General features: G+C 36.2%; 1 protein-coding gene across 1 annotated transcript in view; it reads left to right on the top strand.

Moving 5' to 3' along the window:
- Lurap1l (leucine rich adaptor protein 1 like) overlaps positions 1–14,345 on the top strand; it is a 39,751-nt gene extending 25,406 nt beyond the window's left edge. Inside the window, exon 2 of the mRNA XM_047523675.1 lies at positions 13,282–14,345. Coding sequence (XP_047379631.1) covers positions 13,282–13,656 — 375 coding nt within the window. The 3' untranslated portion in view covers positions 13,657–14,345. The remainder of the gene's footprint in view (positions 1–13,281) is intronic.
- Positions 14,346–14,778: the final 433 nt, after the last annotated feature.

Here is a 14,778-nt window from a genome sequence, read left to right as displayed (position 1 = left end):
AAAGCACATCTCCACACTCATTAAATAAGGCTTCAACGGGCCTCTTAGGCTGTGCTCCAGCATAATGCTGGGGAGACATTCAAACTCCATTTTCAAATGTGGGATAAGTTTTTGAAACTTCTAAAGTTGTTAGACTTTTAGAAGTCTATAGATTTTCTCAAGGAATTTTGGAAATTTGGGATATAAATGGATTGTATTAATATTTATTTTTTAAATCTTTTTGGAAGCCCAGAGGGAAAAAATAAAGTACTGTAATTTCCATTTCTAGGTGGTAAAGTTCTTTAGTTGGAGTGACAGTCAATGTTGTCTCTGTTTACCAGCATCCAGCAGTCATGTGTATACAGTCATGTGTATACAGCCTTTCTCTGCTCCTCGGTTAATACTTTTGCCAATATTCAACCATATTATCCTACTTCTATGAACAACTAAAGTCCAGAATTGAAATTGAAAAGGATAACTGGTTATGCTAAGCTGAAGGATTATCAGTTAGTTTTTGGGAGAGCCTGGCTATTTCTCTTAGCCTGGGAATATAAAGACCATTTCTAAGCTGTGCAGCTGAAGGGACTAGGAATATTTAGCTAAATTAAACTTCTGTCAGTTCTGGCTTTGCCACTTTAAAGCTGCAAGAACTTGGACAAGGATAACTTACTTCTCTGAGTATCCTTTTCCTTCATCTGCATAATGAGGTCACTGTGTCTTTATATCTATATAACACATAGTGAGGTTTTGTTTGTTTATTCACTCAGTCTGTAATTGCTGTTATTTGGACTATTCACATTTGAAGTGACATTTGGTATAATTGAACTAAGATGTATATCATATATGTAACCATTTTCTAATTGTTTCCTATGTTTGTTCTTTTTCTTTCCTTCTGCTTACCATCCCCTTTTGAAAATCATTTTTTGTCTTGCACATCTGTGGTTTAAGTTGGGCATTTTATGACATTCCTTTTTCTCTTCTCATAGACTACCAATTGAACTTCTTTTTTAAAAGATTTTTTTAAAAATTTAGTGGTTGCCCTGGAATTTTCAATATATATTTCCAAAAAATCTGTCTACTTTCAAATATTATGCCACATCATGGTAGTACAAGTACCATGTTCTAGAGTATTCCCAATTTTTCCTCTGAGTTCCTTATAAAATCACTGTCATCCATTTCATTTATGTATAAGCTGAAATCACCAAATAAATTGTGGTGATGATGATCTTGAACTGTTATTTGTTAAATCATTTAAGTATAAAAATAATTTATTTTATATTTATTTATTCCTCCCCTAGTATTCCTGCATTCTTTATGGAGATCCTAATTGGCCTTTATCATTTTCCTTCTCTCTGAAGAACTTCAGGTCTACTGGCAACAGATTCCTTCAATTTTTGATTGTCTGAGATAGGCTTTATTTCTCCTTTAATATTTTTAATTATGGAAATTATTATTAAATATATATATATTTATATGTACTTTTAAGTTTTCAGTTCAGTAGCAATAAGGACAATCCCATTGCTGTGCAAGTACCACCAGTGTCCATTTCTGGAACCTCTTTTAATCTTCTCTTTCACTTTGAGGTATAATTATGTTGCATACAGAATTCTGGCTGATTGTTTTTTTCTTCAGGACTTTAAATATTTTACGCTGCACTGTTCTTGCTTACTTGATTTCTAAAGAAAAGTCCTGTTTATTGTTTATCCTTGTTCTATAAGTAAGGCATTTCTTTCTCTGACTTTTTTCAAGATTTTCTCCCCTTCTTTGATTTTATACAATTTGAATATAATAGAGATAGGGTTTAGGGTATGTAGAAAGACCTGAGATAGGCCATTAGTGTGAGGTTTTGTGTTTAGGTGTGTGGGCATTAGCTTCTGTTCACTGTTTGCTATTACTGGTAGGTGTCAGTGACTAAGATTTCCTCTGGTAGCCTTGTTTTTGTCTACTGTATTATCTTTGAGTTATCTTAGACACCCTTTAAGTAGGGTCAGGTGCCTGAAGCTCTTTAGCTGTAACTCCCTGTGATTACACAGGAATCTCACTGATATGGTAGTAGGATGTAGCAGGACAAATGCTCTATAATTCATGGGGAAGTCCAGTCTCTCAGTGAGCTGAGCTGAGTGTTTCCTTCTCACAGGTTGGCTAGACTTTGGTGAACTCCCACTATGTTAAGATCTGATAAAATAATTTCCCTTGAGGACAAGCCTGGTTAAGCAGAAGAGAGAGGTCTGTGTATATTTCAGAGTTTCCATTCCTCTACTGGAAACACAGGAGATAATAAGAACCTGATAGAGTTCCTGGAGGTAAAACTCATGCAAGTGAGGAGGTCCACCTGAGACTGTCCCACCAGAGTTTGTAACTTATAGGTCCACATAGAATCACCAGCAATTCACCAATTGAAGTTTAAAGTTCCTACTGACATTGATTCTAGCTGGCCTTGTTTCCAGTAAGCTATGATTCTGTGTATTGACCTATATTCTAGTGCCACAATTTGTCCTGTGACCTCAATTCTCTGATTATCCTTAGAATAGTTGTTGAATTTCCAGTTTGTTCAGCGTTCTTCTCATTGTGAAGGTAGGAATAACAACTTCTAAGCTCTTTACGTGTCAGACTGGAATAGTAATGAAAACAATAATCAGCTTCATTGTAGCTTTTTTGTGATGATGACATTAAATTTATTAGATAAATTGATATTTAAGGCACCAAGTTAAATACTACTAGGAAGCATATGACTAATGGCAGATAATTTTATTAGTATTCTCAAAGCCATTTTTAAAAGGTGAGACTGACTAAATTACTAGACTAGAAAGTCATTGTGTTATAAGTATTGAAAGGTAAAAGTTTATTTTTATTTTTTATTGGCTGTTCTTCAGATCTCTGATTCCAGCTAGTCAGAGGTAGATCACTGCTCCCAGTTAGACAAACTCTCCCATCTGGAGAGTCCCACCCAAGGTTGACAAATGAAAATATTTAACCAGTGTTTAGGTATAATAAGAAAAACAAGAGAATTTGATCCTCAGTTTTGTAAAGTAAAGCATTTCAAGTATTCCCAAATTATTGTCAACAGGTAAAAATGAGGGACTGCAATAAAATGACAAGTTTTCAGCTTTATTTTCTAGGTAAAAGGACTATTCCACAGATAAATCTTTCCAAAGAAAATGAATTAATATATGAAAAAATATCTGGCTCAATACTTAAAATTCTTATCCCCATCCTAATCTCCTCTCCTTTTGCTTCTACTAAAGGCCAAGTTAGAATGTAGTTTTGAATTAAAAGGGGAATTTTGAAGAACAAGACTACGATTTGATAAAGTTGTGACTGTTGAAATTCAGTCATGTCAGTTTGTTCATTTCTTTGTGTATTTTAAAATCAAGTTGTATCTGAAAGTTATTGTCTAAGTGTAGCTTAGCTTCTTAGTATATTTGCTACTTTTTATTACCCCCACATTAGAAGTTTTGTAAATGAAATCCATGAAAGCATTACCTGTGTCACAAAGACCAAACATATCATCTGTCATTTCTCCTTCAGTGTAAGGAACCACATTCTCTAAGGGAGAAGAAAGGTTGTCCCAGGAGAGATGCACTGGCCACTTTGATGCAACCTTGACTTTCCCAAACACTCCTTGTTTCCATCAGTAAATATTTAACTACTTTCTCTATTCATAACTTTTTTCAAACTGTAAAGCGATGTGTCAGAAGAGTAGAATTCCATAGACACAGTGGTTTACATCCAGCATTCCAAATTACCCACAAGTAGAAATATCTCCGGGCCTTCACAAAATCAAATATGGCCTAGATAATATCAGCATTGGTATATTAGTCATTCATTAGTTAGCAAGTACCCCAAAATTTATCACCTCCAAACCACACATGTATTATTTAACAGTTTCTATGAGTCAGAAGTCTGTGCATAGATTAACTTATGTGTCCCTGGCTCAGGGTTTTTCACAAGACTGCCATCAAAATGCCAGTTGGTGCCTGAAAGTCCAATTCAGGGAGGATCCACTTCATGTCACTATATGCCCAGTTTCCCATGACAGGTCTTTTTCCTTGCTAGTTGTTGACAAATCATCACAGTTCCTTACCATGTGAATCTCACTACTGGTCAGTTCACAGCATGGAGGATGGCTGTGTCAGAGGAAATAGAAAGTGTTGTGCGCCAGATGAAGCCACAATCTCTTAACGTGTTTCAGAAGTGGTACCCCATCGCTTTTGCCCTATTTTATTCTTTGAAAACCGGTCGCTAAGCTCAGTCTACACACAAAAGCAGGGAACTACATGAGGATCCAAATACTAGGAGAAGGAGTAATTGAGAGATTTTTGAAGTTTGCCTACCGAATTGGTATCTTTTGGGAATGCATAAGAAATTCAAAATGATAACACTATTGAGCAGTTGCGGTTTTAGCAAGATTTCTAGGTGATCCATCTACACAGTCAAGATTAGAGGAAATTCCTCCTCTAAGAGTAGGGCTTGTTTGAAGTTTGCTTCCTCACTAATTTTACTTACTTCTTGGATACTTTTTAATAAGTGCAAAGATCAATTGACCTTGCAATTCAGTTCTCCCCTACTCAGGAAATAGAAAAAATGTAAGGATACTGAAGCACAACTGGGCTGTGAATAGCAGATTCAAAATAGAATTGGGGGAATAAGAAATAAATAGGGACCTAAAAACTGTGCCAAACAACTAATGACAGCATTAAGAAATTACTGAACGAGAAAATTCACCATATAAAATGGGGTATTACAATTCCATTTCCCTTAAATGCATTGCTGAATAACTGCATCATAAAGCTTATTATTTGCAGTGGTACCCCTTACTACCTGATTCATGGTTCTGTTTACCAAGGTAAAGAAGTGTATGGCATTATTTTAGATATATATCCATCAAATATTATCATCACACAAAAATGTAAATACTCATCTAAGTGATTTTCATATTTTGTACCTTGATTATTTCCTTTCCTGATATATATCATGTCTCAATGATGCAGAAATAATTTAATCTGTATTCAGTATTGGACATTTTCCATAAAAGACATTGATAATTTCACTGTAAGTATTTTGCATTTACCTTGTTATATTCAATTGAAGAAATAAAATTGTATTCTGATTTTAATCATATACATATAAAAATAAAATCCCTAAGAGATAAAATAAACATCTCTAATCTACATATCACGAGATGCAATACATTAAATGAAGTCTTCACTCTGTACCTTTTCAATTGTGTACTAAAGCCAACACCTGCTGGGATGTGTGAGCTGTTTATTACATTTTCAGGAGTTTTCTGAGCTAGTTGTTAATTACAATCATTATTAAAATTTAAGGTACATATATAAATCTATGAATGAATGTTATATTCAAAACAAGACAACAAGTACTTAAAATTAACAGCTTCCTAATTATTTTACTGCTTTTCACTATTTGTTATTTTCTTGAGGTTATTTAAAGTATCTATTATATCTAAAGGGTGAAAGTATTACATGCACTGAGCATCTTATCAATTCCATGTTTAGTGCAATTACATCAATACCTTGAGATTGGCCATGACAGGAGTATTTACACCCCAGGGGTAAAAAAGTTATAAATAAGGACTTGAATTTTATTTTGTTGATTAGCTTAAGAAAGTGATGGAGAAAATGTTAATAATGCAGTCAGTTAAACTTGAAAATTGTAGTATGTCCCTAGTTGTTGTTTTGCTATAGTGGGGGGAAATAAAATATTCTCCAGGAATTCAAAAACTATTTTCCCATTCAGTAAAAATGTTTCTCATATGATTGATGAACCAGTAAACTAATCTTGAGACTAAAATACAGGTTTCTGTTTAATGGATATAATTTGTACTAAGTGAAAAATAGCTTAACAGTAAGTTACATATCAGATTTAATGATTAAAAAATTATTGAAAAAAGAGTTAGTGAATTGTGACCAACTCTATTTGTGAAATTCTATTTGAACTGCAATCACAGGTTGCTATGCTTTGAAGAGTTCAATAAGAATGAACAAAAGTGTACCCTGAGAATTAATTGGTTGTATAGAATTTATAATAAAAAATAATTTATACTACATTTTATACCAGCATAATTTACATTACATTTATGTATATGGTATAGTTTAGAACTAAATGTTCATCAGAGGTGCATGTGTTAAAGATGAAGTTCCCAGTCTGTGAGGTTGATGGAATGTGGTGACCCCTTTAAGAGGTGGGCCTAGTAATAGGAAGTTAGATCATTGGGGGTGGGTCCTTGAAGGGAATATTGAGACCTTGACTCCTTCCTCTCTCCATCCTTATATTCCAGTGGCCTAGAAATGAACAAGCTTTTTCTGCCACACTCTCCTGCTATTATGTACGTTGTTACCACAGACCCAGAGTGTTTGGAGCCAAGCAACCATAGACTACAGCCTCTGAAACTACAAACCAAAATAAATCTCTGCCCTGTATAAATTGATTATATCAGGTACTTTGTCACAGTAACAGAAAGCTGACTAACACAGTATAGAAGTGCGTATGCACACATGTATATATATTTTTTCCTAGGGAACTGGTTGTTAAACAATTGCATACCAACCTACATCCTTCCTTTACAATGTATAAACATGATCACTACAAATCACAGAGGAGCACATTACCATGCCCTAGTCTTCCATGTAAAAATACTACTTTAAGTTTTAAATTGGAAAAATAAATATGCAGAATATTTATTATAATTTTGAGATACATTTCTCTGGTTGGTGTTCCATGTGTATTATCTTCTCTGCTGTGAACTTGGGGAGTCTGTGTTTTGGTTAAATATTCTGAATGAATCCCAGTTTAGGTGGTTTGTAATCTGTTGCCTTAGCCATGATTAAACTTTGCACATGCATTTTAAAAGCACTCAGGGAAATAACTTGTCCTTAATTAGAGTAGGAAAAAAAGAATCAACATCACAGGACTGTAGGTATCAAACTGATCTAGAACTTCATAGAATAAGACTGAAAAGCCACATGTGCTCCTTTAGTAATTGGAAGACTTACAAGGAGGAGCTGTACAGGATTCAGGAGAGTCACATGTGCTCTTTTCAAATAAACCAGATGCAGCTTCCTATGTGATCAAAACAGCATCCATCAGTCAGCTGTGTTGATGGCAGTGTTTTTATGTGTGTAATTTAGTCTTTCAGGGAATTACTCTTCTATATGGTTTTTGGAAGTGAGTGAACTGCTTTACTTATTGTTCACTTCCACCTATAAACAACATAAATGGAAGAAGACAAAGCTGACTGGTATAAAAACGGAAGCCTCCATTGTCCAATTAGGAAGAAATTTTGCTGTGAATTTTGAACCAACTGAGAAAGGGAAAGAAAGTGCTGAAATAACAGCATTGACTTCTATATGGCTGCAGGCTTTTCTCTTGAAGATCCCAGACAAAAAGCAATCAGTAGAAATGAATGTTGTACAGTGGCTTCTCAGACTGCAAAAAGATGATAATATCCTTGTGGGTCCTCTGAGAAAACAGCTAGAAGAGTAACTTATAAATATAGCTATTAATAAAGTTGCCAGAAATTTTAAGAATGGGTAGGCAGAAAATTTCCATGATCATCAAATTGAGAATGTCATAAATTTGGAGAAGGAGCAGCTTTGAACAGGAGAAGTTTATGCAAGGGAACATACAAATAAACTGGGAAAAGCTGCTGGAAAAATATTCCAGGCTCCTTTTAAAAAGAGCTCTTCAGTTCATACAGATGCTTTAAGTTTTAAATATATATATAAAGTAAGAGTGATTAGATAAGTTGGAAATGCATATGGCTAGAAAAGAAGCCTTGCCAGAATTGAACTCTTCCCCCAAAACAAATCAGAGAAAAACGCTGATTGGTTTCTCCCACTTAGCATCTAGAGTTAGAGTGTCACAATAAAAAGAAGTCTGATCTGTTTTCTTTTCCTCATGAACTTGATTATGGACTTCCAAAAAAAAAAAAAAAAAGTCTTTCTTCCTTCTAATTCACATTGTAGCCATCAGGAGATTTGAGATTTATACCATGGATACTGTGAATTTTACATTGGAATGCATAACTGGGAGATGTCTTGCTTTTATCTGTTTAGTTGACATTCAAAAATAAAGGATAAAAATAGTGGGGGAGGATTTTATGAGAATTATGATTACAAAGTGCTACTCAAGCTTCCCATATGACAAGATAGAATGAAAAACATCCCTGTATGGAAGGTTCACTCAGCAGCTCATGTGCATGCTTCAGTTAATTTATGAACATATCAAACATGATGTGCATGTTTCTCTTCAAAGACAAACATGACTTTTACTGAAGCCCAAATGGTAAGAGCACAAATTATTATTAAAGTTACCACAAATTTCTGATGTCATTAAAATGCAAAAAGAGCCCAAACTTATGGTGTTAGTCCTGAGTTTTTATCAGCAGCATCTTTTGTTGAAGCTATTGACCAGCAAAATTGATTTTTCTGTCTCCTGTCTAGTCTACATAACTTTTTCGTACCTGAAACAATTTAGTAATCAAATAGCCCCAGGAAAAACCAAGATTCAAAGAGTATGTGAAAATGAGTGGAAATCCTGGGATTATCTCTTCTACAGAATCTCCCTATCAAATAACAGTTGAAATGCAACCTCAGTACAAAATGCAGACAGAAATATAAGAGAACTCCTGAGTTGAATTCAGTCTTCATTGAGCAAAATTTGTCTTTGCTCACAGAACTGCTTTACCACCTTTACTGTGATTCATTGGAGCTCAGAATAAAACCATGAGTTTTCTTCATGTTGGGAAACTGTGGTTCTGTATGCTGAGCCACTTTGCCCAAAGGTCACAGGTAGATCACGTCAGAGGTGAACCGGAGCCTTGTACCACATTTCTCATACAACACCACAAAAGAAGTCAACTTAATTAGCAGCTGCCTGATTAGTTGAAAGTTTGACCACATTCTTTCTTGGATTCCATCATGCCAATTCATAGCCTTTGCATTCTGTCAGTATTAAAAATGACAATTTGAAAGAAAACATCTAGAAAAGTTTACTAATAGGAATATTTGATTTTTCAAGATCTTTTATTTCAAATTCTATCATAGACCCAGTTCATCACTTATCAAAAAATGACATGAAATTTTAGCCTTCTCCCTAAAGTACAAACACCTTTTATTCCACAATCCTGAAGCATGAGAGACTTAGGATAAAGATGAACCACATTATAGAAACCATAAGGACCAAAGGCGGGGAGAGGAAGTCCAGACATCTTTTTCTGGGGGGAGGAGTACATGCCCTGTTTGCATGTTTCCTTTGTTCCATTCGTTTCACCAGATGTTTACAGAACACCTGCACTGTGCTCAGTTATCACCTCTAAGCAAACAGAATAATGTTTGGAGTATGACTCACGTCTTGGAGTCCACTTCCTTTTAGAGATATTATCTTGTATTCTGTAAATTTTAGCTAGGAAGAATCTTATTCCAATTACTCAGTGCCTAAATCTTGGAATGAACAGAAATAAGACCATATGTTGGGAATGCTTCGATATTGAAATGTTCTTTCCTGAATTACCATTTTCCTTCCTCTCGAGTCACACATCACTGACCCACAGCAAAACTCCAGGTTCCTGTCAGTTGTTCCAATCTGAAGCAGAGCTGGTTATTTAGTGACTGGGCAGATCCTGATAGAATACCTACTATGTGTCAGGCACACGTTCGGTCTTGGCTCAGAGTCGTGAGTAGGACACACCAAGTATTCCACCACTCCTCCATGCCCATGGGGGTGGCAGCAAATAACAAACACATGAAAAGCAGGATGATTTTAATTAGTCATAAACATTATAAAGGAAACAGAAGACATAGAAATATAAAACTGGGCATGGGAATTGGACACCATGATCGATCAGGAACGGGTTCTCCAAGGAGGTAGCATTTAAGCTCAGATCCTGAAGAGGGTTCCAACTCTCAGTATCTTCACAGTAAAGTCATGAAACCCCAGCTGAAAGAACCACAAGGTTTCAAGCTGCCAGGGCAGGCTCCTCTGTTCCTAATTGATGGCCAGACTTCCTAAAGACTGAAATGAGGAAAGGTGGGGCAGCTACTCGAGACAGAAGCAACATTGTGATTTAGTTCTTTGGTGGATGGCTCATGCTTTCATCAGTAGCATAACCACACCTTAGTTGTTGGAGAATGCAGAGTGCGGGCGGAGGGTGTTCTCAGCCTGGAGCTCCAGCAACAGACCAGCAACAGGCGTGTGAACCAGCGCACCCAGCGCTCCCACGCAGGGAAGCTATTTACTCTTCTTGGAGGACACAGGGTTAGACACAGTTAAATCTATAATCATTATCAGTCAGATCACCCCGTTCTAACTGACTAACTTTCGTCATTTTTTTCCCCTCAACAATAGTTCAACGGCCTGTGAACGTTTTGCCTTCAGAAGCGAAAGATTTTCTTATTTAAATAAATCATTTCATGGTCAAAGGAAGCTTTTGTTACTTCATAGCCTTACTCCCCTTTTGTTCTTATTGCTGGATAAAAAAGTTAAAAGTATTAGATGCAGCCACTGTGTAAGTAAAACAAAAATTGCTGACAGAAAATTTATTCTAAGTACATTTTAACCCCAACAATGACGCAGTTGTTGGGAACATGTATTTATGACTATATTAAGAGAAGAACTTTCTGATGCTAAAATTTTGACTCTTTCTGAAAATCAAACAATGATTAGAATAGACCTTAAGAAATGGAGTTTCAGACTGGGCATGGTGATTCATGCCTGTAACCCAGTGACTCTGGTGCTAAGGTAGGAGGATCACAAGTTTGAGGCCATCCTCAGTAACTTAATAAGATCTTCAGCAACTTAGTGAGACAGTGTCCCAAAATGAAAAATATAAAAAGGGCTGGGGATGTAGCTCGGTGCTAAAGCAACCCTGAGTTCAATCTCTAGTACGAAAAAGGAAAAAACAAAACAATGACAACAACAAAAGCAATATGGAGTTCCATGTAAGACATGGCTTCTTTTTGGGGGGAAAGGCTAAAAGGAACAGTACCAGCAAAATGAAGCTACATTTTAGGTTATAAACCAAATAAACTATATAGATAAAATGGACCAAGAGGGTAGGCTGGAGTAAACAAGGAGTCCCTGATAGAAGAAGTAGGACTAGAATAACGTGAAGAATTTGGAAAGGATGAAAGTGAAATATTTCAAGTGAAGAAAGATAAGGGAACATACCCAAAGCAGAGCTTGGGCTGAAGTACTACCATGGAAGGGTGGAGATGTGAGCATGTGAGGCAGTGGTCCATTGGTGAGCTGTTGGGAAATGATCTTATTGATACTGCACCATGCCTATGATGGGCACAGTAATGTGCATCAACTACAGGTGCCTGCTGAAGGATTTTGTAAGAGTTTGACTGATACTGATCTTCTGCACTCCTCAATGGACCCAGGTACATTGCTGGTGATTTGTAAATATTTGTAATATTTGTAACTTGAACAGTGTCACAGTGGCTTATGGGGTATGTGGGTGAAGTTGAGCATAAAGACTGCCAGGAAGCCTCCTTCTCCAACACAAATTCATTGCAAGGTCATTGAGACACCATCATAAGTAGAGGAACATCTCAAGACTTACTGAGTTCACACCCTTCTTCTGTTCATGAACACTTCAGAGAGAAATACATTTCCCTGTGCTGTCTAGGCAATTTATTCTTGATGCTTTTCTCAGAGAAGATGAAGGAATTCATTGAAGCCAATTTAATATCCCAGCAAATTTTATTTTTCTTAATGTGTACTTTAGGCATCTTGAATTAATGCTTGCATTTTTGTGTCTCTGAAACCTGTAACCTTACATCTATTGAAGTCATGGGTGTAAATTTCATCTCTGCTGAGGTTGGTTTGTCACGTTCACAGAAGCCAAAGTTCACCTTCAGTTATGGATTAACTCTTCACCAGGAAATATTTTTATATGAATGCATACCTTAGAATACAATGGACTCCTTTTTCTCTTCTGGCTTGAGTCATTCCAGAATGAGGGCCTTTGATAATTCTAGAAACCCACAAATCTGAATGAGTCCTCCATCATAAAGAGAGAATTGGCCTGGCCCAGCCTTTTGGGCTAATACCCCAAGTAAAGTAACAGGAATTCATGTTCAAATCACAGTGAATGTGAGTGGAACTTCTTAGTGGCCAAGCACAAGGCTGTATCCCAGTCCGTGCATGCAGTTTTTTATAAGATCCACCTCTATCCAATTCCAACACAAACAGGGGGTAATCATGAGAGTTCTCTTCTCTAAGCCACTACATCTTTGATGTTAAAAAATATTCTTATTAAATTCTGGGGCATACAGAAACATCCTGCTTTATGTCTGTGGAAACAGATTTCTCTGAAATATCTTAGAACTGGCAAAAGGACTACATGCTTAGATGGCTTTTAGGGGAGTTCCAGGAACTTTTTGTGTCCCAATTTTAGCGTGTCCCTGACGTATCTAAAGCAAATACTCAGATCTACAAAAATATTTGTAGACTTCATCTTGTAAGTTGTCTCATCCTAATGTATCAGCACCCTTTTCAACTCAGGAAATACTAGAGCAGTTTGGTTCTTGTTAATTGTAGCAGTGATTTTCCACATTGTTTGCACCAATGTAGTCTTAAGGAGTATAGGCCTTTCCTGTCCTCTTAACTCTTTTCTGTACATTTAAGTTTCTTCATCTGTAAAATAAGGATAAAAATAGTAAATCTTGGGCTGGGGATGTAGCTCAGTTGGTAGAGTGTTTGACTCGCATGCACAAAGTCCTGGGTTCAATCCCCAGCACCACCAAAAGAAATTTTAAAAAGTAAATCTTGTTGTACAGTATTATTAGATTTTGCTAATTAATGTTGAACTTTTATAATGATGCCTATCACAGTGTAACTCAATAAATAAAAGTTCCCGTGATGCTGATGAGATGTATTAATGTCTACAGTTTCCCCTTTTCCCCATCCCTTTGCGTGGATACACATTCCCAAGTAAAACTTGGATAAACTATAAACCTGACAACAGAGAATACATTTCTTAGCAAAGAACTTGCCATTCAGCACAATAATTTCTGGTAACTTAGTTAGGGTCAGGAATGCAGAGGGAATTTTATTGACCCTTTTGGAGCCTGATGCATCTGGTGGGAAGCAAGTTATTTGATTGTGACTCCTACCCTTGGTCAACAATTTCCAAAGAGATCCTGAGATCAAGTATCCTTGTATTTTATTCTGTGAATTTAAAATCATAGACTGTAGCAGACAGTATCCACATGAATTGGGAGTTTGTTGAGATGTAGAATAATGGGCATGTCTTTTCTGTCTCCCCCTTCTGCATAGGTTAACCTCAGAGCCACAGACGTCAGGCTCATGCGCCAGTTGCTTGTCATCAATGAGAGCATCGAGTCCATTAAGTGGATGATGGAAGAGAAAGCCACCATCACCAGCCGGGGTAGCAGTCTCAGTGGCAGTCTGTGCAGCCTGTTGGAGAGTCAGAGTACCTCCTTACGTGGCAGTTACAACAGCCTGCAAGATGGCAGCGATGGGCTGGATGGCATTTCTGTGGGAAGCTACCTGGACACTTTGGCCGATGATGTCCCAGGTCATCAGACCCCTTCAGACTTGGACCAGTTCAGTGATGGCTCCATCATAGAGGACTCACAAGCCCTGCACAAGCCTCCTAAATTGGATTCTGACTACTACTGCTTTGGCTAATGACCCAGTTTTTTGCATGGGACTGGTGTGCAATTAACTTGTATGTATCATTCTTCTCCGCTGCTATATTTTTGGTGTGATTTTGTAAAATAAGACAACCTTTTAAAAGAAGCTTATTTTTAAACTGCTTAGTGATGTTTCTGTTGCTCCTAATATTTCTCATCTAGACTGATTTATTTTTCTCTGTTACATCTCTATTTTTATTTATTAAAATGATTTTCCTCCCTTCTTTTAGAGTAGCACAAATAAAGTAGGGGGAAAAGAATAAGCAATAATTATGTTTTTGCTTTTGTTTTCAGAGCAAGGGGTCAGGGATTATAAGGAAAACTTTGCTAAATTTTACAATAAACCAAAGTATGAAAACTGTTAATTTTGTCACTGTGTCCTTAAATGATTCAAGAATTTATCTTCCAGAAGATATTGAGATATATTACTTTTTGTAGATTGGGTTGAAAAAACTGCTTGAAGAAAATCAAGCATTATTTCTAAACCACACAGTGCTGTCAGAATACACTTCCACATGCCATCTTTGGAAAACCCCCAAGTGCGTGTAATCTGATCACCTCACGCTTGTGTTGATACTACACATTAGGATTTTGTCATCAGTCATTTCAATTCATATCTTAGACTTATTTGTGTGACAATATGTATTATTACTTCAAATTTCAAGGAATATTGAGATCGAGTATGATGGTGATTAAAGGCAAATATGCCCTAAATTTAAATGTATTTTGAGATTTTGTTGACACTTTCTTTGCATGCACTTTTCAATTCTAATGGGATGTCTAAACATACATGTATACCTACAGATGGATGGCTATATAGCTATACATATAATAGATATCATAGGAAATCAGCATCTTTGTCCTTTTATGAAGTCCAATTATGATATTTTTTTCATTCTGGGATGGATATATAAATCGTCTCTTAGTTTTCTGAAATGACACTGGAAATATTATAACTTATGCAGTGAGTGAAAACATTTCCTTTGATTTGATATTTTTAATCCTCTACAATTTTATCTCAATGATTCCTAGTGAGGCAATTTAATTAAAATTTCAAACTGTTCTTCATTATGATTTATGTTTCCAAACTAAATCTTTACAATACGAATCAAAAAGG

This window comes from Sciurus carolinensis, chromosome 14 (assembly GCF_902686445.1).
Source record: "Sciurus carolinensis chromosome 14, mSciCar1.2, whole genome shotgun sequence".
NCBI classification, from domain to species: Eukaryota; Metazoa; Chordata; class Mammalia; order Rodentia; family Sciuridae; genus Sciurus; species Sciurus carolinensis.
This window is presented reverse-complemented; position numbering and strand designations above follow the sequence as displayed.